Source organism: Mustela nivalis, assembly GCF_964662115.1.
Source record: "Mustela nivalis genome assembly, chromosome: 19".
In the NCBI taxonomy this organism is placed as follows: Eukaryota; Metazoa; Chordata; class Mammalia; order Carnivora; family Mustelidae; genus Mustela; species Mustela nivalis.
Window position 1 is genome coordinate 29,253,077 of NC_139038.1, and position 25,547 is coordinate 29,278,623.

Below are 25,547 nucleotides of genomic sequence, written 5' to 3' on the forward strand. Positions count from 1 at the left end.
TTTCAAAGAACATTTATTATGGGATTTGCATTTCATTTGTGCAGGCAGATGCTGGACACCTGGGTAGGCCACTGGATCAGGCAGTCCCACTGGACCTCCATTCACTAGGAGTCACAAGACCATCAGTGACTCAGATAAAGTTCGTGAACACCCGCGACAGTCAGAGAAGGACAGAGAAGAGGAGAGGCACGTCAGCCATATCCAGGATCGAGGAGGGTTTCCTAAATAAGATCCTTCAGAGTTTTCTAGAAGATCAGGGGTTCCTTACAACTAAGCTCTTATTTGATTCATTACGAAGACAAGCTCATTCATTCATTCAGCAAACATTTCATGAGTTCTCCCTTTGGGGGAAGAAAGGGTTACTTAAGGAGGGTAAGATATATTTTCACACTGCAAATTTAATTCTCAATGCCCTGCAGACATTTGCGAGGCACAGGATCCCTGTATAAATCCTTGCTAAACATCAAGGTGCATTGTGGGACCATCCACCCATTATTTACCCAAATAGCTACTGATTTTTGATGGGGGACAAGACACTGGGCCGAAGCTGTTTAGGGTAATGTCACCAGTTCAAAAAGAAAAAGATGTCTGGGCTGATTTTTATTTTTTTTTCATGCCAAAAGAGGAATCAAATAGAACCAGCAGATGTCATTTATCACCTAAATGCAAAGCCCAGGAAGGGGGGAGGCACCCAACAGTGTATGAAGGCTTTGCAGCTACATGGGTACAGACGCCCTGACTCTTTCTCTCCTAGGCAACAGCCCTCAGCTCTTCCTACTAATATCTGAGTCTATGTGAACATGCTTAGAATGCATACGCTGTGCAAACACAGATTATGGAACGGAGGGAATCTGTGGTCATGGGGTCAATGTACTTGAGGGCTGAGTTGGGCGTAGATATTCAACAGGAAATGTGAGAACTGGCATATAAGTCCTTGTGGGGCTTGGGATTTAGAAAAGTCTGTGTCGGCCCACATGAGCTGTGCCCTTGGTATTAGAAATTTGGTTCGTCTGTCTTTGAGTGACTCCATCTAGAAGTCCTATGAGATGGGGGGGGGGGAATAGGAATTCCTGAAGACCCTTGTGGTCCCAATGCTTGCCGAGTTCCCAGCATGCCCCTGGCCCTCTGCTGAGCACCAAGATGCTTGTTTTAGGCCTCTGGTGTCGGGAGACCATGGTCCCCACAGGCATCATAGACACGGGACAGTGGCTTTGGTTTCTGGTGTCAGTGTGTAATGGAATTAAGATATTTGACACTGGAATCGATCAGCGAGTGTCTCCCACCCCATCTCAGATGAGGGAAGAAATGAAGACAAATAGCGGATAATAAAAGCAAGCATGGGGTCTGGGAGTCTTGCGTCTGCCTGAAGTTTGGCTTTGCTAAGGCTGTGGCTTCTACCCCACAGAACTCCTACATGATCGATGCATTCAGGAGCCTGGGTCACCAGCAGGGTCGCCGTCGCATGCCCTCATGTGTGAGCTGGGGTGAGGAGCAGAGGTGCAGGAGGCTAGTGGCAGGGAGGTAGCTCCTGGAGCAATTAAAAACCCATAGGCTGCTTGATCTGGGGCAAATGAAATTAGACCCCTTGAGCCTGAAAATTGGGATAATAACTGTATCCTCCCCTTCGGACCCCTGTGAGAAGATGCGGCGGGATGTATAAAAGGCCCAGGGCAATGTCTGGCACTTTGGTAAGAGCCCAGTTAGCACAAGAGCCAGGCAATGCACCCCATCCTGAAGCGTGGAAGCTGCCTGAGGTGGGGGCGTGCAGCTATCGACATCTCAGAGATGGGGTGACTGTGGGGGGCGGGGGTGACCCACTAGAGGCCAATGCATTTGGAGACTCAGTGTCCTGGATTCTCTAAGGATTCAGGAGGGCAGACAGTGGATGACGAAGGGGCTGGGCTGTTGGTCAGAGGCAAAGAGCCCCCAGGCCCTCCTCCCAGGGAAACAACCCCCACATGTGTCCCTCACTCATCCACCCTGCCCCACGTGGCACGGTAGGACTTGATCCAGTCAGAGAGGAAGCAGCCCAGGGCCTCTGCTTCCCGGCAATCTGGGCCCCAGGTAGAGAGACCCAGAACACGTGTGAGCGAGACAGACAGAGAGGGAGAGAGAGAGAGAGAGAGAGAAAAGAGACAGAAATTTATGGTGAGAGTGGCAGAGACAGAGAGAGACACAGATTTTGAGAGAGAAGAAGAGAAAGAAAAGGAGAAGTAGGAAGAAAAAAAAAAAAGACAGGATGAGAAAAAAGCAGTCGGAGGAAAAGGGGAAAAAAGGCACAGAAAAGGAGAGGAGAAACAGAATAGGACTCACCGACCGCCTTCAAGGAGGCATACTTGTTGAGCTCTTTGCCCGGGGGCTGCTGCTCGTAGGGGTTGGAGATCTGGCCCAGGCTGGGGTACGAATGGGGATGGCCCATCTGCTGGAGCAAAGGCGAGGTGGGCACTGCGTTGTTCATCTGGGTCGTGTCTGCAAGTGAAGAGAAAGCAGGGCGTGGTCACAGGTGGAGCCGGACCTTGTACGCATGCCCACCATCGCCGGGTCCCCAACTGCCCACCCTCTGGGGACACAAGAGGCAGAGCAGCAACGGGCTCCAGGACCCTCCCTAGAAAGCAGCTGAGCCTGGATGGGCTAAGGGCAAATATATATATATATAGTTTTATATATATATAAAACTATATATATATATAACTAACTTCAATAATAACCAAGGAAATGTAAGTCGGAGAGTGAGAATGAGAAGCCATTCCTTTGCCAAGAGATGGGCAAACGTTACAAGGATGTGGGAAACGGGCCCGTCTCCTAACCTCACGCCGGTGCCCAGTTTGCCACATTTGCAGAAAAGAAGGTGGCAGTGGGTCTGGAAATGGAAAGTGAGTGTGTACTTGGACCAAACGATACTGCTTCTGGGGATGGAGCCTACAGAAATAGTGTCAGAATACATAGATATTTGTTCAGAGATGGTTTTCGCACCATTGTCTATAAAGAGTGACCAAAGAGCACAGGCAGAGGAACAAACTCGACTCCGTAAAGATGGAAATTCTTCAATAAATTAATGTACGTCCATATTACATACACAATGTACATTCATACGATGGGATATTCTGCATCTGCTAGGGGAAAAAATGTGTTTAAAAATGAATTAACTCGGGGCGTCTGGGTGGCTCAGTGGGTTAAAGCCTCTGCCTTCAGCTCGGGTCATGATCCCAGGGTCCTGAGATCGAGCCCCGTATTGGGCTCTCTGCTCAGCAGGGAGCCTGCTTTCTCCTCTCTCTCTCTCTCTCTCTCTGCCTGCCTCTCTGCCTACTTGTGATCTCTGTCAAATAAATAAATAAAATCTTAAAAAAAAATGAATTAACTCTAGGGGTGCCTTGGTGTCTCAGTCCGATGAACCGCAGACTTTTGATTGTGGCTCAGGTCGTGATTTCATGGTCGTGGGATCGAGCCCTCTGCCAGCTCCTCACTCAGCAGGGAGTCTGCTTCTCTCTCTCTCTCTCTCTCTCTCTCTTTCAAGTTAATTAATTAATTAATTATTTTTAAAAAATTAGTTAACTCTATATATGCCAACCTGGCTAGCTTTGGGGGGGTCCTTTTGCTAAGGGAGAAAAAGCAAATGTGAAAGTAATGCATCTTTGTTAAATAAAGAAGAGGAAATCTATTGCTTGCATGGTGAGATTTGCAAAAACAGAAAAAGAAATAAGCCAAGACACACGAACCAAGTACTGGCTACTTAGAGGGAACTGGATTCGTGGGGAGAGAGGTTCAAGACGTCTACTGGGAGACAAGAGTCTCAGAGCTGAGATCCAGAAATCTAGATGTGTTTATACTTGTGGGTGGAGGTGGAGGGCGCTGGGGAGGGTGCTCAGGTCAGAGAGAAGGGCATGGCTACAAGCCCTGAAATTGGAGGGGGTGCAGAGTTAGGAGTCCAGGGCGCCCCCTCACGTGGCTGCAGAGCGGGAGTGTGAGTCAAGTGGAAGCAGAAGGGGCTGGACAGGCTGGCAGGGCCCAGGCCGCCTTGGGAAGGGTTTCCCCATCACCCCAACAGCAGTGGGATGGGCGGAGTGAAGGGGAGAGTGAGGCAAGATGGAGTCCAGATGAGACGATTATGGCTCAGTTTCAGGCAGGAAATACAGGTTCTCGCCAGCTTCATGAAGCACTCGGCCAGGTCCAGAGAAACATGGCAGTGGTGCTGGTGCTGTCTTGAGAGATCTCTGTTACTGACCATGCGCGCCCGTTCCCCAGCTGCTGTGTTGGCTGTGCACAGCTCCCAGCTGCCCCCCAACACCCAGGAAGTTATTCTGGGGAACCACTGCCCTGGCTTTAGTATCTTACATGCACCTCACCCTCAACACCTGGGGTGGTCGGACAGCAGAGACTGGGTGACCCTAGTACACACAGCACACAGACCAGCCTTCTGCCTCAAGTCAGGATGCTTTATGAGGTAATGGATGCTCTAGAGCTCCCAGGGATTAGAATAAACAACGTTCTTTCGTAAAGTGCCGGACTGTAAATGGTTCAGTCTTTACAGGCCACACAGTCTTGTTACAAACACTCAACTCTGCCCTTGCAGCAAGAAAGCGCAGACATGATGTCAATGAGCGGGTGTGGCTGTGTACCAATAAAACTTTATTTATAAAAACAGGTGGCTGCTAGTTTTAGTCCAAGGGCCATAATTTTTTTTTTTTTAGGATTAAAATTTATTTTTTAAGTATTTTTTAAAATTTTTTATAAACATATAATGTATTTTTATCCCCAGGGGTACAGGTCTGTGAATCGCCAGGTTTACACACTTCACAGCACTCACCATAGCACATACCCTCCCCAATGTCCATAACCACACCCCCCTCTCCCAACCCCCCTCTCTCCAGCAACCCTCAGTTTGTTTTGTGAGATTAAGAGTCACTTATGGTTTGTCTCCCTCCCAATCCATAATTTGACCACCCCCAGCCCAGATTTTATCTGAGATGGAGACCCCATCCTTGAGCAGCTCCTTTATCTTTCCTGTTTTGTTTCCATTGCAACTTGAAAGGGGCGTGTGTGCACGTCTACATCTGTGTGTCTGTGTGTGTCTGTTGCACTCCCTCAGTCTCATACACCTGACCCCCTCCTTCAAGTGCTGCTTCTACACAACCCAATCCATGACAGATACGGAGTATGTCTGGCTTTAGAAACCAGTACACCCATATGGAAAGAGGCAGGGAGACTACAGCTAAGACACAGAGATAAGAAGAGCACTTCTATTACTGCACATGCACATAAGACCACTGCACAGTGGCCGGGTTACCAAACATATGCCACATAACCCAGTCTCTGGCCAACATGGGAGGAAGGGGGTGTATCCTTCTGCGATGATAGCTTCTTGGCTGAGAATCAGCAGGGCACCAGGAAGGCCCAAGATTAATGAAATCATGGAAAAGGTGTTGCATAAGGTAGAACTTTTGCTGAAGCGTGGACCCCAAGATCCTCTGACATGTTCCCCTCCAGAACAATCTGCTGAGGAGGTCTGTCTGCTCTCTCTGGGCATGTTAGGCCAGACATGTTTTATGCCCAAATGCTGGTCCAGCAGGAGCAGTTACCCTAAGTTCTCACTGTGTGCTGGTTCTGTGGTTTTGTTTTGTTTTTCACAATCTCTTTTTCTCTGGACAGGTACTAGCTGTGTGTGTTCAGAGCAAGTACGTCCTCCGGCACAGCGCACCAGGCGCATCTGAGTCACGTGATGAGCCGCCCATCATGGCGACTATCTTAGTCTAGGTTTTCCCAGAAGTCATTGAGATAAGGACTCAAAGAGGAGCGAATCTGGGAGGGAAGCTCAAGGGATACTATAGAAAAGGGGTAGGAGAGGAAGACAGGGAAATGAAAGCAGACACAACTTCAGTGAACTAGAGAATAATCCTATTTTGGAATTCCGGTAAACGGTGTTGAATGCCTGTCTCAGAATTCTGTCACCCCATGGGGAAGTGAGTCTCTTACTATTTATTTCTACACCAATTCCCATCAGGCATCAGATGACGGCTGCTTCTGGAGGACAGTAAGGCCTTAGCACTTGCAACCCTCCATGTTCCAGGGGGCAGAGTGTGCTCTGGCACCACAGAAATTCTTATTGAGACGTGTAAGAGCTGGTATTTGGAAATCAGGCCAGTAACTCACGCCTCTGGCCACTTTAAGTGAGCATGGGATCCAAATTGGACAAATCACGATGCCTCCTTCTTCTTAGACTGGAAGCAGGCGCATGGTCTAGGTGGGATCAATCAGAATGCTTCCTTGAGTTTTTCTATCTGGTACCTTTGGAGTCAAGGAGCCAGGAGGTCATGGATTCAAGTGAGTTTCAACCTGCCATGTGGAGAAGCTCTTTACTGTGAAGGAATAAGGACAACAGGAGAAAAGCAAAGAAGATAGGGAAACCCCTTTCTTTCTAATAATCTAGTATGCTTCAAGGTTACTGTCCTTTGCAATGTAGAGTTTGGACTAGTGTAATTGTTGTGTGGATTTCCTTGGGGAAATGAAGCTGACCAGAGGGAGGCTACCCATGTGGCTATAAAAAAAAAAGGCCTGGGGATTATGTCAAGATGTAAAAGGCATTGCTCCTGGGTATTCTACAGAGATTTAGAAGAAATTTCAATTGGCCTCAGTAGTACATTGGGAATGCCCAAAGACATTCATAAGCTAATTTACTAATGTCTTTATGGCAAGTCCTGTTTTTTTCACCCCTGGAAGTAAATCCCAAACACAAGCCTTGTCTAGTTAAAGAGCTGACTTCTGTCAAACCCACCCTTTCTCCCAAATCCTTGCTCCCTTAATCCTAGATCCCACCCACTAGGCTCAAATTTCGTTTCCAGGCCTGCCAGGGGAAATGTTAAACACTTCATTAAAGAAAATAAAAAAATCTGTACCAATGTTCCTCATCTCTTGGGACAGTCCTTTATATTATTCAACAGAATATTTAATACGCTATTATAAAGTATTTGCTTCTGGATGATTTCTCCCAAGTCCTGAGCTACCTCAAGGGCAGTGAGTAGTTAGTTAATATAAGTAGGCCTGACCAAGATGGCTTACCAAAGGAATCCCTCACAAAAGAAGAGATGGGACTGCCCCGAAGTCACATTCCTGCTATCATAAGCAGCGCCACAGGAAGCAAATTTCCGGCCGTTTTAGAGAGCCATTTTGTGTTCGCTTCCAGACATCGAATATTCACAAATATTGAAATCCAGTCTCAGGGCAGCAATCAAGAATTATTAAACAGACATTTGTGACTGGGTTTTTTAAATGTTATTTTCATTTTACTGAACGAGAAGATGGAGTAGACCTGGCAACCCAGATTCTCTATGAGTTTTGTTCAAATATATCCAGCCAAGGAGGAGAGACCAAAGTCTAGATGGGAAGGCAGCCCAGTTTGGTATCTAAGCAAAACGGAACAATAGGGTGAGGGAAGAGCAAAGAGTGGGTACGATCTGTCCTTGCCAATAGAGGCGAGAAGAAAAATAAGATGGAGAGTATGTAGGTATAAATGTATTTGCATATGTATTTTTATGTGCATATGTATACATACACATATGTATATATTAACTACCTACTTATCTCTCTGTGTATATCATTTAATTTACATAGTCATGGCCATAGAAAGCATTCAGTTGGACCAACACTGTCTTGCCAACACTGTCCTGCTCTTGGCAGGACAGTTTCTCTTGTAGATACACTTTGGTCCCAGAGATATCATACCCACCTTCACCTCTGCGGAAAGGTACTTCTACCCAATGCCACAAAAAAAAGCTTTCCCTGCCTCATTATAATTTTGCAACTCATTCTGACTCTTAGAAATAACTAACAAGGACTTGCTGTTCTGGGATGCTGTTTTCCAACAAGAGCCTCGGTCAACAAACAAGAAGTTGATGATGTCCCTGTGCTCTCCTTCCTAAGACAGAAGCAGGGTCTTCTGTATTTAACACTCGTTTTCAAAGAAGAGTGAGATAGAGCTACTCTAATTGGAAGCATCTGGATGACTTACCCCAGGTAACTGCTGTGCAAGTACCATTATATGTGCTATACCTTAGTCACTAAACAGAAATGAAATAAATGCAATTCAGATAGGGTCAGCTAAGGTAAAAATGCTCAGTTGCAAACACTAGGAGGATGCTGTGGGCTTCTCCGTGTAGAAGAGACAAATAACAACTATCAGAAACTGGACCAATTTGGCTGCTCTTGGATGAAAACCAACAATAGCCAGTCTTTCAAGGCACATCACAGGAAGAACAGCTCAGAAAGGCACAAGATGGTCAAACGGTGCTGTTTTGGAGTGTGTACGCTATGTGCCTGGCTTGGCAAGGAATTTCTCATGCACTGTATCTCTAATTCCTACATCAGCCCTACAAGATAGAGATCTACAGACAATATATCTTTTATTTTTTTTTTAAGATTTTATTTATTTATTTGACAGAGAGAAATCACAAGTAGACGGAGAGGCAGGCAGAGAGAGAGAGAGGGAAGCAGGCTCCCTGCTGAGCAGAGAGCCCGATGCGGGACTCCATCCCAGGACCCTAAGATCATGACCTGAGCCGAAGGCAGCGGCTTAACCCACTGAGCCACCCAGGCGCCCCCAATATATCTTTTAAAATAAGGTTTTCACTGTAGAATGGTTTTAGATTGATAAAAACACTACCAAGATGGCACCGAGAGGGGCGTCTGGGTGGTGCATTCAGTTGAGCATTGGATTCTTGGTTTCAGCCCAGGCCATGCTATCAGGATTGGGAGACTGAGCCCCACATCGGGCTCCACGCTCAGCGTGGCATCCGATTGACATTCTTTCTCTCTCTGCTCCTCCCCACCATGCTCGCTCACTCTCTCTCTCTCTCTCTCCCCCCCCCTAAAATAAATAAATAAATAAATAAATAAATAAAAAGATGGCATTGAGAGTTCCCACCCCAGACCCAGTTTCCCCTGCTACTGACATCTTGTGTTGTATGGTACAAATAATGAACCACTTTGATAAATTACTATTAACGGAAGTCCACACTGTATTCAGGTTTCCTAAGCTTGGACCTAATGTCCTTTTCCTGTTCCAGAATCTCAACCAACTACCACATTAAACGTAGTCATCATGTTTCCTTAGGTATCTCCTGGTTGTTAGTTTCTTAGACTTTTATTGTTTTTGATGATTTGGACAGTTTTGAGGACCGCAGGCGAGGTATTGTGTAGAGCGGCCCTTGTGTGGAATTTGTCTGATGATTTTCTCATGACTAGACGGAGGTTACGGGTTTGGGGGAGGAGAACTGTAAAGTGACATTCTCATCATCACCCATCAAGGATATACACTATGATGCCTTATCACTGTTGACGCTAACCTTCATCACCTGCCTGAAGTAGTATTTGTCAAGTTTCTCCCACTGTAACGTTACTCTATTTATTTTTTTTACTCTATTTTTTTTTCTCTTTTCATGCCATACTCTTTAAGCCACTTTAAGCAACCCACACTTTAAGAGCAAGGAATTACGTTCCACCTCTTTGAGGACAGAAATTATTTAGAATTCTTCTTCACAGGAGACTTGTCTCTTTTTCCCTACTTAATTATTCAAAAACTTTCTTATACCAGTGTGGACACATAGACATGAATTTTATCACTTTGGGTTATAAACCAATACTGTTTTATTTTGGGTTTTTGTTGTTGTTGTTGTTCTTATTTGTTTGCTCAGATTGTTCCAGATTTGGCCATTGGAAACTCTCAGTTGGCTCCTATGGCCCCCTTTCAAGACCTTCCTTGTTCTCTAGCAATACAAGTTGCTGTAGGTTCATCTTGTACATTCCCTGTCCAGTACTAGAATCAGCCATCTCTCCAGGGAGGCTTGGTTGTTTATTTTGTAGAATGGTTTCAGCAACCAAGATCTGGGTGCTGGGTGTGCTCATTGCTTTCTGGTCTCTCTCTGCAGACAGAGTAAGGAAATCATGTGTGTGTACTAACTCATATGTATAGGTGTCTAAAAATATTTATATATTAACCATCTGTATCTACTTTATGCTAAACATGAGTTCATCCTGGTATCTCTAACTGTAATCCATCATCACATGGATCATTCTAGGCTCCTCCTCTTGCTTACGGGTTAGCTCTCACACCTACAATAAGAAACATGGCTTCTGTTATCCACCAGCTATTGACTCAGGTGTTAAGTCCAGTATACATGTCTAGCAATATCAGAATTATAAACCCATATTCCCATGGGAAACAACTGTAGCAACTACAGCATAGTCTTAAGGACAGTGGAATTTGTTAAATTATTAATGTATTTTTCTCTTTTGTCTAATGACGTACATGATGGCCATGGCATCTACATGTCTGGGTAAGGGTGGGGAATTAGGATTTATAACAGAAGAAACATGCAGAAAAATAATGATGATGATGATAATATTAATTGATTAATGATAAAGATGGTGAAGACACACTTATATACATAATTCACAAAGGGGTGTTATTAGGTACGAGGCACTATTCTGTACCTGAACCAATCCAATAATTCATAGAATTTCTATGAAATACTATTATTAAGCCCAGGTTACAGAGGAGGAAATCAAGGCACAAAGATAAAACTTGTTATAACATTTGTATATGGTAGAAAGACATAGCCTTCTGACTCTAGAATCTGTGCTCTTGGCCACTTCCTTATTGGGCCTAAGGGAGTTAAATTCAAATTTCTAACATTCAAAAAATCATTCTGCAGCCCGACAGTGATATAATTTTAAGTCACATGACTGACTTTGGAAAGCGTTTTTTTTTTAGTTTTTAAAATACAATTTAATATTAAATTCTAATATAGTTAACATTCAGTGTTATATTAGTTTCAGGTGTACAATATAGTGATTCAACACTTTCGTACAACACTCAATGCTCATCACAAGTGCACCCCATAATCCCCATCCCATATTTCACATCCTCCCACTCACTTCCCCTCTGATAACCATCAGTGTGTTCTCTATAGTGCAGAGTCTGTTTCTTGGTCTCTCTTTTTTTTCCCCTTTAGTCCTTTCTTGGGGGGATGGGTTGTTTCTTAAATTCCACATAGAAGTGAAATCCTATGATATTTGTCTCTCTCTGGCTGGTTGATTTCACTTAGCATAATACCCTCTACCTCCATCCATGTTGCAAATGGCAAGATTTCATTCTTTTTGATGGCTGAATAATCTTCCATGGTATGTATCTACCACATCGTCTTTATTCATTCATGTAACAGTGAACACTTGGGCTGCCTCCGTAATTCGGCTGCCGTAGATAAAGCTGCTGTAATCATCGGGATACGTGAATCCTTTAGAATTAGTGCATCCCTTTTAAATACGCAAGAGTGTGATTATTGGATCACAGGTAGTTCATTTCTAGCTTTTTGAGGACACCCTCCCCCATGCCCTTCTCTCCATTCTTTAGCATATTGAGGACCGGATTTGGATTTGGCAGGCAAGACCATCGGAGTTTTTGTCAAGGGTGGACCAGGGAAGCAAAAGGATGGGAAGCCTGCCTCCTCTGATTCTAGGGAAATGAGAAAATGACAAGGAAAGAGAGGAAGAGATGAAGGAAATGTCACTCGACTTTCCCTCATTGGTTGGGGAGAAGGAGGGATGAGGGAATGCGGAGAGCAGGGATCCTTCATTTCACTCCTGGGTTTGGAACTCTGGGAGGAACTCAAAAGTAAAGAAGCTCTGAACTGTAAGGTAGCAGCCAGTTAAGACACGAAGTGGGATGACCTCACTACCAGACTTCCTAGTTGACCTTCCTCAGGGAGCCTCATACACCAGGATGGTCTGAGAGCAGGGATCCTGCTAACAGAACCTTTCATTGTCGGGCAGTGGGTTTCACATGGTGGCTTGGAGTGTTTCCTTTTACTTTATTCTACTCTCCTTTGTCTCCCAAGCAGATGGTTATCATGGACCAACTCAGACAAAAGTCACAAACTCAGAAAGGCCAAATAGAAAACTGCGTTAACCATATTAAGACAGACAGACAGACAGACAGACACACACACACACACACACACACCCTATTTCTCCAAGTATTACAGTCCTAATTTACACAGAAGGAAATCGAAGCCCAGAGAGGTTGATGTGCTTGCCCAAAGTCACACAACATGTTAGTAACTGTCAGGATTTGATCCCAGGTTTGTCTGATGGCAAAATGGGTGCTTCCTCCACTAAGCTGAGCTGCCTCTAGCAAGGACAAGAAGAAACTAGAGGCGCAGCCCTGAACCTTCTCTATGGAAAGAGACTCTTCTGTCTTGAGTATCTTCCTTCTTATAAAATTTCCCTCTCAGACCACTAAACCGCTGGTCAGATCTATGTCTTTTTGTTTCCTTCTTCATACAGAGAACAGAACCTACTGTTATAACCCAGGGAATGAGCAGGACTCCCCTCGAACCCCATCCTGAGAATCCCTTACGGCCTTGTGGACTGCACCTGTGCCCCGATCTCTCTCCATCCTGCTCACGCATCTATCTGTTCCTCCTCATGTATTTGAGTGTCTGCAATGTCCCAGGTATTTTGCTTCATGGACAAGTCCTAGCTCCTGCACCACCTACTAATTAGAGGAACTCAAAATGTTTTCCCAAAGTTTTTTCAACACCCAAGAGGTTGCCTGGACCAAGAGGCCCTGTTGGTCCTGCCCAGCTTTCTCCTTCATCCGCGCCCTCCCCAACATCCTCTCTGTGCCCCAAAGTACAGTTCTGCAGCCAGAGAGTGGTCCCAGAGCCACAAGCAGCAGCATCTACCATGACATAATGAAGAAAGAACGGAATCTTGACTCAGTCAGTTCTGGATTCGAATTCTGGTTCTTCTCTTTGCCAATAGAATCTTGGGGGTATGTGAGAACACCTGCCTGAGCCTCAGTCTTCAGTTCTAAAATGGGGACATAGCAGCTTCCTCCGGGAGACCACATGTACACAGTTCAGCACCCCACCCGAAACAGAAGAACCATCAAAGACATTATAGCCAAAGCTTTAGAGGCTCCAATTGTCCAGGAAACAAAGATGACACAATGGGGTAACCACAAAAAGAGAGCGGTAGGTTTCCATAAGGCTCTCTCTGGACTCGGGATTCTTGGACACATTCCAGATCATTCAGTTGTCTCAGAACAGGACAAAGAGGGAGGAGATGTTCCTGCAGGGGCCAGTAGCACTGGTAATTCTCACAACAACAAAAAAGAGAAGGCATGTTCAGAAATCATAGCCGAGCTCTGGCTTTTAGCTCTGTGTTCCTTTCTAGCCTTTCCAAACCTTTGTGCCCAGTATCCTTTTAAAGAGAAAACCTGGAAATTATAGTTTGAAACACCATGTAGATTTTTTCTCTGGCCACAAGCAAGCAAAAAAAAAAAAAAAAAATTCAAATCCAACTCAAAATTACCCTGAATTTGTCAAAAGAGAACATAGCAGGCTAGGCTTTCACCGAAAAGGTTTATGGAGAAAGAGAATTAAATCCATCTTATTGAATCTTGGTAGCAGAGGGACCAGCAGGGATTTGTAATGGAGGGAAAAATGCACATATATCATTGTAAAACCTTTGGTAAATGAGGCATTTGTGTTACCCATGGGCTTGTATCTCTAAGCATGCAAAATATATATTTTTTTATTTTGACCATTTAGGATGGGGATATTTTAAACTGGAGTTGTTAAATATTTATTTAATGTTCACTTCTGGCCAGTTTTTATGCAGGCTTTGGAGGGGCAGAGATTCATTTCAAGTCTCGGGCTGGACCCCAAGGAGATGATAGTCCAGAACAGGAGGCCGACTAAGAACCACGCTGAGGATGCAGAGAACCCTTAAGACCAGTGAAGTTAGTGGCGTGATACAGCAAACCAGAGTTCCATGACTGCACAAGGGACACAGTACCTCACCCAGTTTTAGAAGGTTGAAGACCTTCTTTATCTACATTCTGAGAAAGAGAGATTATCGAAGGCAGTGACAAAGGACCATGTTAAGGGGAAGTAGCATCAATGAGCATGTTCAAGAAACGCCCATTTGGGCGCCTGGGTGGCTCAGTGGGTTAAGCCGCTGCCTTCGGCTCAGGTCATGATCTCAGAGTCCTGGGATCGAGTCCCGCATCGGGCTCTCTGCTCAGTGGAGAGCCTGCTTCCCTCTCTCTCTCTCTCTCTCTCTCTCTCTCTCTCTTTGGCTGCCTCTCTGTTTACTTGTGATTTCTCTCTGTCAAATTAATAAATAAAATCTTTAAAAAAAAAAATTAAAAAAAAAAAAAAAGAAACGCCCATTTGTTGGTATCGCTTCTGAAACGGGACATCTCCGAAGTAGGTTAACTCACCAACCGAAGGCTCAGCATCATCACTGGGAATACGAAAGGCTGTTTTATGTGCACAGAAGCCATTTCCCCAAAGTCAAGATCATGAACTCATCTACCAGTGCATATCCCCTTGATAGCCCAGTGTGGCCTGATTGTTTCTTTCCTGCCCCATGTCCTCTTCTCCTTCCCCTGCACCCACTTCCCCCCAACTCCATCTAGTTAGGACTTTCCCCCTCCTCCATCATGGTTAGACCTTTATTAGCTGCATGGTGAGCAACAGCCTGTCCTTTTGGCCTTCATTATTTCTAGTCCAAATGTGTTGTGGGATTAGAAACTAGATACCCAACCTTGTTAGAAGAAGTTGGAAAACAACAATTAACCACAGGTAAAAATACTATTTTCTTGTGCAAAATGCTCTCCTTTTCCCTCTACATCTTTCTCGGGCTGCCTCTGAATCATCTTTGCAGGGTCAGCTTATACATCATATTCTCCAGGGGAACTTCCTCACACTCTCCTATCTTAAATACTTCAACAGCTCTCTGTATTCATCTGCGAGGGCTGCCATAACCATAGAGGGGGGCCTTTAACAACAGGAATGTATTTTCTTACAGTTCTGGAGGATGGAAGGCTAAGATCAAGGTGCTGGTAGAGTCAGTTCCTTCTAAGGAGGTGAGGAAGAATCTGTTCCATGCCTCACTCCTAGCCTCTAGTGGTTTGCTAGCTATCTTGGGCATTCCGGAGCTGGTGTAAGGACCACCCCAATATCTACCTCCATCCTCACATGACGTCTTCTTTACGTGCATGTCTGTGTCTAAATTCCCCCTTTTTATAAAGACATTGGTTGTACTGGATTGGGCCAACTCTACTCCAGTATGATTAACCAATTTACATCTGCAACCAGATAAGGTCCCATTCCGAGGCACCGATTCTTAGGATTTCAACATGTTAATTGGAGAGGGACAGGATTCAATTTGTAACACTCCTTTTACTTTGTTTCTTTAGCCAAAGGAATACTTCTAATTTATTCCCAATTTATTCCCAGGGCTTATTTTCCCAGACCGCTGAGGTTAGGGAGTGTGTTTCATCTCCACGCCTCCATTCCCAGTTCCTAGAGCTTCCTCCACGGAACTGAATTCTAATTCCCACAGGAAAGGATGAGGGGAAAAAAGAAGAAGAAAAAAAAAAGGCCATTTTTTCAGGCACCTGCTATGTGACAGGCGGTAGGCAAGGAGTGCTACCTAAAAAATCAGCTTTCTCACTAAGAAAAATGCATGAAATGGGTTAGCTTAGCAACAGCCATTTTTGTTGCCATGAAACTTTTTTTTTTCTTTTTGGACTGTATGTGCCCTGGCTAAGTATTTTGTTGATGGACGATTTGATCCCTAGGCTGGCAAACAAGGACAACAGAAAAGCAGAGCAACAAAACAAATGAGGAACTGGGCTCAGCTTAACCAAACGCCAGGGACACCACACTGCTCAGGTATGTGTCCTTCGGGGGGTGGTAACACAACGCAGATCAACCACGGACAGAGGCTGCAATATATCCTATACCAAGTCTTGAGTAGAAATGATTCTACACGGGGGCACCTGGGTGGCTCAGTGGGTTAAGCCTCTGCCTTTGGCTCAGGTCATGATCTCAGGGTCCTGGGATCAAGCCCTGCATCGGGCTCTCTGCTCGGCGAGGAGCCTGCTTCCCACTCTCTCTCTGCCTGCCTCTCTGCCTATTTGGGATCTCTGTCAAATAAATAAATAAAATCTTAAGAGAGAGACAGAGAGAGAGAGAGAGAGAGAGAGAAAAGAAAGAAAGAAAGAAAGAAAGAAAGAAAGAAAGAAAGAAAGAAAGAAAGGTGATTCTACACAGGGGTTGGAGGATGCTCTAACAGCAGGCAACTTGTTGCTTAGGGAATTTTCAGTGTGCACCCAAAACACCTTTAGTTCTTGCTTTGGTTGAAACTTCAAAGAACCAATGCATGGGGGACAGCACTCGCTGATTTCCTATCACCCATATATTTTGGTCTCTCAAAGAGCCCACTTGAATTGGGGTGCACATCTTCCTCATTTAGCTTTGAGAATATGTTTTAAGGGCTTATCACATAGAGGATGGCTTTGGTTCACAGTGATAGACACGAGCAGGTCTCTCCCCATTTTGCATATCTTCCAACGCTCCCTAAACAACTTCCCTTGTGATTTAGGACGCCAATCCCTCCTCTCAAGGAGCATTTGAGAGCCCAGTGAGGTTATGGAGAGAGAACAGGTCATTTAGAGATGGGAGACATGGGTTCAAATCGTGCTCCAGCAATGTGTCAGCTATGAGGTCTTAAGGTGAACGAGAGGAGAAGTGAGTTGGGGGAAATTGGAGGGGGCGGCGCACCATGAGAGCCTGTGGACTCTGAGAAAGAAACTGAGCGGTTTGGGAAAGGAGGGGGGGTGCGGGGTTGGGAGGGCCTGGTGGTGGGTACTACGGAGGGCACGTACTGCAGGGAGCACTGGGGGTGGGGCATAAACAATGAATCTGGGAACACTGAAAAAATAAAATTAAATTAAAAAATAAAAAATATGTAAATAAAAAAGAAACCATTAAAAAACTTGAAGAAAATGTAAAAAAAAAAAAATTGAAGGAGCTCTGCTGCCTCTGGTTTACACTGCAGCACTATTCACAATAGCAGAGAGGTAGAAGCAACCCAAGTGTCCACTGATGGATGAAGGGGTAAAGAAAATGTGCTATAGGGGCGCCTGGGTGGCTCAGTCAGTTAAGCGTCTGCCTTCAACTCAGGTCATGATCAACTCAGGTCATGATTCCAATGTCCCGGGATTGAGCCCCACATCAGGCTCCCTGTTCAGCAGGGAAAATCAGTCTCTCCCTCTTCCTCTTCTCCAACCTCAACTCATGTGTATGCTCACGCGCTCTCTCTCGCTCTCAAATAAATAAAATCTTAAAAAAAAAAAAAAAAGAAAAGAAAATGTGAAATATGCAGACAGTGGAATGTTATTCAGTTTAAAAAAAGAATGGAATTCTGACACCTGCTACATCATGGATGAACCTTGAGGACATCACAGGAAGTGAAATACACCAGCTATAAAAAGACTCATACTAGATGATTCCACTTACAGGAAGTACCTAGAGTGGTCAGACTCACAGAGAAAGAAAGTAGAATGGTGGTTGCCAGGGCCTGGGTTGGGGGGCCTGGGTTGGGGGGCCTGGGTTGGGGGGCTGGTTTAGAAATGGGGAGCTAGTGTTTAATGGGTAGAGAGTTTCAATTTTGCAAGATGAAAAAAGTTGGGGAAATCAGTTGCACAATAATGTGACTATGTTTAATGTGACTGAATGGTACACTTAGAAATGGTTAAGATAGTAAATTTTGTGTTAGGCATTCTTTGCCAAAAATTTGACAAACAAATGTACATAACCAGTGCTTTACCCACACGTCCTTCATTATACCTGAGGCCATTCTGTAAACGAGGTATCATTGGACACAATCTGCAGATGAGAAAAATGAGCCACAAAGAGGCTCTAAACCATGTAGTCAAGGTCACAAACAGTAGAGACCAAGGCAGCTTCATCCAAAACTAATGCTTCTTTCTCTCTACTAGTTGATGAGCTATGACAGAGTCTGGAATAGGATAAAACGAGATACGTCCAAAAACCACTGACCTTAATATTTAGCACGTGTAAGAATCTATAATATCAAATCTTTCTTCCCATCATATCTCCACATTTTAAAGACATTCAAGCCCCAATAAAAACAACCTAACCATTTTGATCTTCTGAGAACGCTCCAAGTGATGGAGGTTCATTAAACCAAATCCTTCCTAATTGCAGGTTCAGCAAATTCATTCACTGAATAACCCACTTATTAGATAATCCCTATGTGCTATGGTCAATCCTAGATCAGGCATCTTTCTGGGTACGGGGGAAAGAGAAATGGATAACACCTACTGTTGCCTTTGACAAGATCACAGTCCAATGGGCGAGGGTGGTGTGGGCAGTAAACGACTTCCCTGTAACAGGTAATATTGTAAGTACTTAAATGATCTGAGACGGTCTGTTTCAAGATAAAAATTACTATATAGTAACCCCTCCTAAGCCAAATTCTTAAAAAAGGATTAACAAGGTCTAAAAAAGCAAACAAAAAATACCCTTAAAATTACAAAAGGAAATCACGATGAGATATCACTACCCATCTAAAAGAATAGCAAAAACAAACACAAAATCAAAAGTCCCCTGGCAAAGGTGTGAAGCAACAGAAACTCTCATGCATTGCTCCTAGGAATGTAACATCGTATAACCCCCTTGGAAAAAGATGTGTAGCAATTTCTTTTAAAAGTTAAACACTGGGGGGGCACCTGGGTGGCTCGGTGGGTTAAGCCGCTGCCTTCGGCTCAGGTCATGATCTCGGGGTCCTGGGATCAAGTCCCGCATTGGGCTCTCTGCTTGGCAGGGAGCCTGCTTCTCTCTCTCTCTCTCTCTCTCTCTCTCTGCCTGCCTCTCTATCTGCTTGTGATTTCTCTCTGTCAAATAAATAAATAAAATCTTAAAAAAAAAAAAAAAGTTAAACACTGGGGACACCTGGGTGGCTCAGTTGGTTAAGCCGCTGCCTTCAGCTCAGGTCATGATCCCAGGGTCCTGGGATCGAGTCCCTCATTGAGCTCCTTGCTCAGTGGGGAGCCTACTCCTCTCTCTGCCTCTGCCTGACGCTCTGCCTGCTTGTGTTCTCCCTCTCTCTCTCTCTGACAAATAAATAAATAAATAAATAAAATCTTTAAGAAAAAAAAATAACAAGTTAAACACTGGTGAGAGGTTGGGAGGCCCTGTTGGTGGGTGTTAAGGAGGGCACATATTGCATGGAGCACTGGGTGTGGTACATAAACAATGAATCTTGGAACACTGAAAAAATAAAATTAAATTTAAAAAAAGAATATTTGAGGGACGCCTGGGTGGCTCAGTTGGTTGAGCGGCTGCCTTCGGCTCAGGTCATGATCCCAGCGTCCTGGGATCGAGTCCCATATCAGGCTCCTTGCTTGGTGGGGAGCCTGCTTCTCCCTCTGCCTCTGCCTGCCACTCTGTCTGCCTGTGCTTGCTCTCGCTTCTCTCTCTATGACAAATAAATAAATAAAATCTTTAAAAAAATAAAAAATAAATAAAAAATAAAATAAAAAAAGAATATTTGAAAAAATAAAAAGTGAAACAAATACTGAGAATCAGACTCTACAATCCCACTCCTAGGTATTTAATCAAAAGAAATGAAAACTTACGCGCACACAAAAACCTTGTGATGTTTCAAGTGGATTCATTCATAATCGCCCCAAATTTAGAATAAACCAAATGTCCTTCAGCTGGTGATCTGATATACAAGCTACATCCATGCAATGGACTAGCACTGAGAAGGAGAAAGCAAGATATTTTTTTAATATGCACATTACGCTAAGTGAAAGAAGGCAGACTCAAAATGCCAGATACTATAGGATTCCATGTATATGACATTTTAGAAAAGGCAAAACTATGGGGACAGAAAACAGGTCTGTGGTTGTGAGATGCCGAGTTGGCTCCAAAGGGACAGTCCAAGGAATCTGGAGGTGAGGTAGGAGGATAGAGCCATCGTGGGTCTTGACTGTGGTAATGATGACACGACTCCACACATTTATCAAAATTCACAGAACTGTTCACCAAAAAGAATCGATTTTGCTGTATATAAATTATAAAGTAAATTTAAATAATTTTTTAAAAATATGTAAAGACATTACCCTGCTTAGCAACACAAAGTTCTGCTGGCAGAGCAGAAAGTCTGAGGAATCTCTGAAATGTGGGGCCAAAATGGGATTAGATTAAAAAAGGAATCCACGGGGCAGCATCCAAACCGGAGGAGAGAGCTGCGGAAGATGGGTTCAAGCATCCCAGCAGTAATGGAAACAGGAGGCGGTGAGGACACTGACAAGTTACTAGTCTTGTGCTGCAAAGGAAGTTGCTAGGGAAGTAGAACCCAAGCCATCCTACTTCTCCCCAAACCCTCGGGCTTCTCAGTTTAGCGAGGCATCCAGCATGACTGAGAAATCTTAGGTCAGACAGACAGAGTAATATGCAAAGTAGATGGCGGAGGTGTCCAGGAAGAATCATTGCCACCCAGAAGACCAACTGCCTAAGCATTCCATTGAGGGATACATCCCCCTCTTTCCTCAGCCCCTCTTCTTCAGAGCTGGGGAACTGCAAGTAACCACACGCCCTGTCCTTCCCTTCCCCAGAAAGACAGTGCTAAGAAACCCAGTAGACAATCTAACAAGGAATCTTAGCCACAAAGATGAGTACCCAATCCAGATCCAGACACGCCTAACCCACGGAAACACCAACACTATGAAATAGAAAAGATAATCTCGAAAAGTAGAATAATGTAAATCCAAGGATATAGAAAGAACAGAACCATTAGGTCAGGACTTTAAAATAAATGCAATTAATATTCTCAGAGAGATGAAGGCTGTTGCATACATGAAATAAGAACAGGTATTTATGCAAAAAGAACCAAAGAGCTTTCTTCCAAAAAGAAAAGCACAGTTGTTGAAATGTAGACGAGGAACTTCATAGAGACTTAATTTTATCTGGAGGACTGAAGGTAGGCTTCTTAGAATCTGCAAGCTCTCCACTGGAGATCATTCCTCTAAGAACAAAGGTGAAGAATGACAGAAAAGCATTGTGTAGTTTTTAGGGAACCATAACAAACTCAGAGCAGCTGGAGCAACTACATGGGGAAGAGTTCTGTCTTTTTACTCTGTCGTCCCTTATGGCACTAGCCATGAATTCTGTTGCAATGAAAGTGTTTGCAACCACTAGCCATGAATTACATTGTGGTGAAAATGTTCAGTTGCAAGTAGACACACACACACACACACACACACAATGTGGGCACTTTCAACTAATGTGTTTCCTTTCACTCTTCACTTCCTATTACCTGTGGCAGGTTACATTTCCCAAGGTGGTCACTACAGTATCTCCCCAGTCCGTTTGTTCTTTTTATAATACAATGTTGACACTTCTTCCATCCAGTGGGGTATCTGTGTTGTATTCCCTACTGCTGAAGCCTCACAGATCTTTGTGTTTGCTCCTGCCAACCGAGTCCAGCAGAAGTTACGCTCTGTGAATTCCATGACTGGATCACAAAATGCCAGGCAATTCTGCTTTCTTTCTTGGGATGCCAGCTCTCGGAACTCAGCCGCCATGCTGTGAGGAAGCCCAGGCTACCTACAGAGGCCGTGTGTGGATGTTTGAGCTGACAGTTCCAGCCAAGGCTCCAGGAGGCAGGCAGAATCAATTGCCAGATATGTGAGGAAAGAAAGTTCAAGATGACATCTGCCTCAGCCACCATCTGAACGCGACTACATAAGAGACCCGGAATGAGTACCGACCAGCTGGGCAGAATCAACCTCTAGAACTATGGGTGACAATAACATGTTTTTTTTTTTTTTTTCAAGCTGCTGAGTTGTGGGGTGATTCAGTACACAACAACACATCAAAAACAGCTTAGTGTGTAGATGTGAAAATATGAAATTTGCATTTCTTTAAAATAACATCCATTTCTAACTTCATGGGAAATCAGATGAAACTGAATGTTCAGTCCCCAACATTGGCTACAGCTGGGGTGAGGAGAAGAAAAATGGGGTTCTCACACTTTGACTCAGTGTTATATACTCACTCTGTCACTATCACCAGTAGAGGATAGGCTGAGATTCAGGGAGAAACAAGGGGACAAGGCAAGGGGTGTGGACACAGAACCAACAAGGAATGGAGGGATCTTCTTTCAGCTAAATATTTCTAAACTGTGGGGGGAAGAAGAAGGTTTTGTATAGGGAGCTCTGGTCTTTGACTTCCGGCTGTGGGATGTTAGATAGGTGACTTCATCTCCCTGACCCTCTCTTTTCTCAATAATAATAGTTATTTCATAAGGAGTGCCCATCCTCAAAAATATTTGGTGAAAATGGGGCACCTGCATGACTCAGTTGGTTAAGTGTCTGACTCTTGGATGCCTGGGTCTCTCAGTCGGTTCAGCATCTACCTTCCACTCAGGTCATGATCCCAGGGTCCTAGAATTGACTCCGTTGGAATCCTTTCTCAGTGGGTAGTATGCTTCTCCCTCTGCCTGCCTCTCCCCCTGCTTGTGCGCGCATGCTCTCTCTCTCTCTCTCTGTCAAATAAACAAATAAAATCTTAAAAAAAAAAGTGTCCAACTCTTGATTTTGACTCAGGTCATGATCTTAGGGTCGTGGGATTGAGCCCCATGTTGGGTTCTGAGCTCAACAGGGAGTCTGCTTGAGATTCTCCCTCTCTCTCCTTTTCCAATAAATACATAAATCTTTAAAAAGATACATCTGGCTTAAAATGAACCCCTAGGGGTAAACAAATTAGAGATACTAGAGCCAAGTCAGGTGGGAAACCTTTTACCTTCGGATGAATTATAACTCCCGATGTCTCAGATTGAATCATTTTTGACATGTTCTCTCTGAGCTTGCTGGATGCCCCACCACTACAGTTTCCAGTCTCCACTGCTCCTGGTGAAGTTTCTTGCCTCCCCATCCCAAACCCCTAACAGCCCCATGGCAATTACACACCATACTTACAACTCAGAGCTTGGGGAAAAGCTTTTGTTGAACTCCCACTTAATGGCCATTCCTCCTTGCTGGTTCCCTCAGGGTAATTCTACACGAAATATGCTTCCCAACCCGCATCTCCAGGGAGTTTTAAAGGTTGTGTCTTTTTGATTCTCCCTTCAAAATATTTCACAAATCTTCCACCGCCCCCACTCCATGTTCACTGTCCCTTCTCTCGACCAAACCACCATTGTCTTCTACCTGGGTCCTTCTACTGAGATGCCTCATTTCCTTCCCTCAGCCCTTCTGGTCCATTAACCACTCGCAAGTCTGGGCAGTCTTTACACATGCAATCACATCACCCCCTGCTTGAAATCCTTTAATCAATTCCCACTGCACTTTTGGGTAAACTCAAAATCCACACCAACATACAAGGAGGTCATGCATGACCTGCAGCTGCCCACCAAGCCAGCGACTGGCTTTCTGCCACTCTCGGCTGCACTGGCCCTCATCAGGACCTTCTCACACATTCTTCCCTTTTGTTTAGAATGTTCTCTCTTCTCCTGATTTCCAGTTCATCGTTTTGGACTCTGCTTATATCTAATTTTTTTAGGGAACGCTTTCTTGAGCCTCCTCCTCTATATAAGTCTGTCCCTCTGATAAGAGTAATGTTGATGATACTAACAATAATAATAACCTTATCCTTTCTATCTAGAATTACAGCTCATAAAAATAGATTTCTTTGAGGGCGCCTGGGTGGCTCAGTGGGTTAAAGCCTCTGCCTTCGGCTTGGGTCATGATCCCAGGGTCCTGGGATCGAGCCCTACATCGGGCTCTCTGCTTGGCGAGGAGCCTGCTTTCTCCTCTCTCTCTCTCTGCCTGCCTCTCTGCCTACTTGTGATCTCTGTCTGTCAAATAAATAAATAAAATCTTTAATAAAAAATACATTTCCGGGGCACCTGGGTGGCTCAGTGGGTTAAAGCCTCTGCTTTCAGCTCAGGTCATGATCCCAGGGTCCTGGGATCGAGCCCTGCATCAGGCTCTCTGCTCCGCGAGAAGCCTGCTTCCTCCTCTCTCTGCCTGCCTCTCTGCTTACCTGTGATTTCTCTCTGTCAAATAAATAAATAAAATCTTTAAAAAAAAAATTACATTTCCTTGAATGGTTATTTAACTGATACCATGTCCTCCACTTAATGTGCAGTGACCAAATCTGACCTGCTTACTGGTTTAATGCCACACCCAGCACAATGGCTGGCCCACGGAAACTACCCAGGACATGTATCTGGATGAAAAAGATGGTGAATGAGCACTGCCTACAAGCTTCCAGACGTTATCCTGATTGACTCTATGACTCCAACAGGTGTCTCCTACAGCAAAAATAAGTTTGCATCTGAAAAGGAGACTGTTTGCCCAAACCTGCCTCCTGAGATGTGGAATTTTGCATTCTACATAGTGCTCTGTGCCCTGTTGGTAATTCTCTACCCATAAGGATGGCTCAGTCTGTTTGCCATTCCCAAACATTTGGTTGTTGGGGATCTCATCTGATCAGTTCATCTTTTTTTATACTGGGAACACAGATTAGTCTATGGACAGGCTGTGTCTGAGATTAGGTGTCCTCTAACCCTGCTCCAAATTTCTGTGACCTGGAAATCGGTCAAGTTAGCTAGCGTTTGTCTAAGACACTGTCTCATCATCTTCTTGTCTCTGGGCAATACTGCTGGGTTCAAATATGTCTTTGATATTTGACCAGTGGTCAGAGGCTGGCTTCTAGGTTCCACATTCCCAGGTCCCTGGCAGAGACAAAGGCATGAGAGTGGGAAGGTGTCTCTGTTGCTCAGGACAAGGAGGGCTCCCCCAGTGTCTCAGAGCTAGATGACTCTGCCAAATAGCCAAGTGGTTAAATGTTGAGGGCTGTAAATGAGGCTCATCTGTCAGCCGTGGGCGGGCACCAGCTCCATCTGCTGTGTCAGGAGCCCAGAGAGATTGGAGGAAGCAGCTTGTAAGCGTGAGGCCCAAGACAGGAGGCAGAAGCTTCCTCAGAAGACTGTGGAACAGCATACCTCGAAGACTCTACCAGGTCCCTTCAAAAGTTTTACAGATGAAAAACAAAACAGAAAAACAAAACCAAAAACAAGACCTAAAAAGGGGGTAGGCTTGGCCATCATCACTCAGCAAATATATATTACTGCCAGGATGAGCGTCAACTCTCCAGAATTCTAGACTGCTTCTCTCACCAGGCACACCTCACCCAACTTCTACCAAGCCCGTGGGTGGAAGAGATGCTCTGAGAAACTTGAGAATAAAATACCCCAGTTCTCTTCTCTACGCTTCCATTTGTTCTTCAAGAATCTCTTTGTCCCTCTAGAACCTCAGAATAGATCTGATCACATTCATTCACCCAAACAGTAGATATTTTTGGAGCGCCTCTATGCACAAGGCACCATCCCAGGCATTGGGAATACATCAATGAGAAAATGGACCTCGGTCCTCCCTCTGGGAGCTCATGGTTTAGTGGGAAAGACAGAGAGCAGGCAAAAGGAAATCATATGAGTTCATACACAAATTATGTCAGTTTTTTAAAGAAAAGTATTGGGTACTAGTTGTGCCCAATTCATATGTTGGGGGATATTATGAAGAATTAACTGCTCTGTTCCCCCCACTCCATCCTTCTTCTAATACAGTGACCTTTCCCTACTGGGAAGACAGCCATAGCCCAGTC

At 44.6% G+C, this 25,547-nt stretch overlaps 1 protein-coding gene across 2 annotated transcripts in view; it reads right to left on the bottom strand.

The window, feature by feature from the left end:
* Nucleotides 1-25,547, bottom strand: part of SHISA9 (shisa family member 9) — a 277,534-nt gene that overhangs the window by 26,756 nt on the left and 225,231 nt on the right. For both annotated transcript variants that reach the window (XM_082714085.1, XM_082714084.1), the window contains exon 3: nucleotides 2,314-2,469. In XM_082714085.1, coding sequence (XP_082570211.1) covers nucleotides 2,314-2,469 — 156 coding nt within the window. The remainder of the gene's footprint in view (nucleotides 1-2,313; nucleotides 2,470-25,547) is intronic.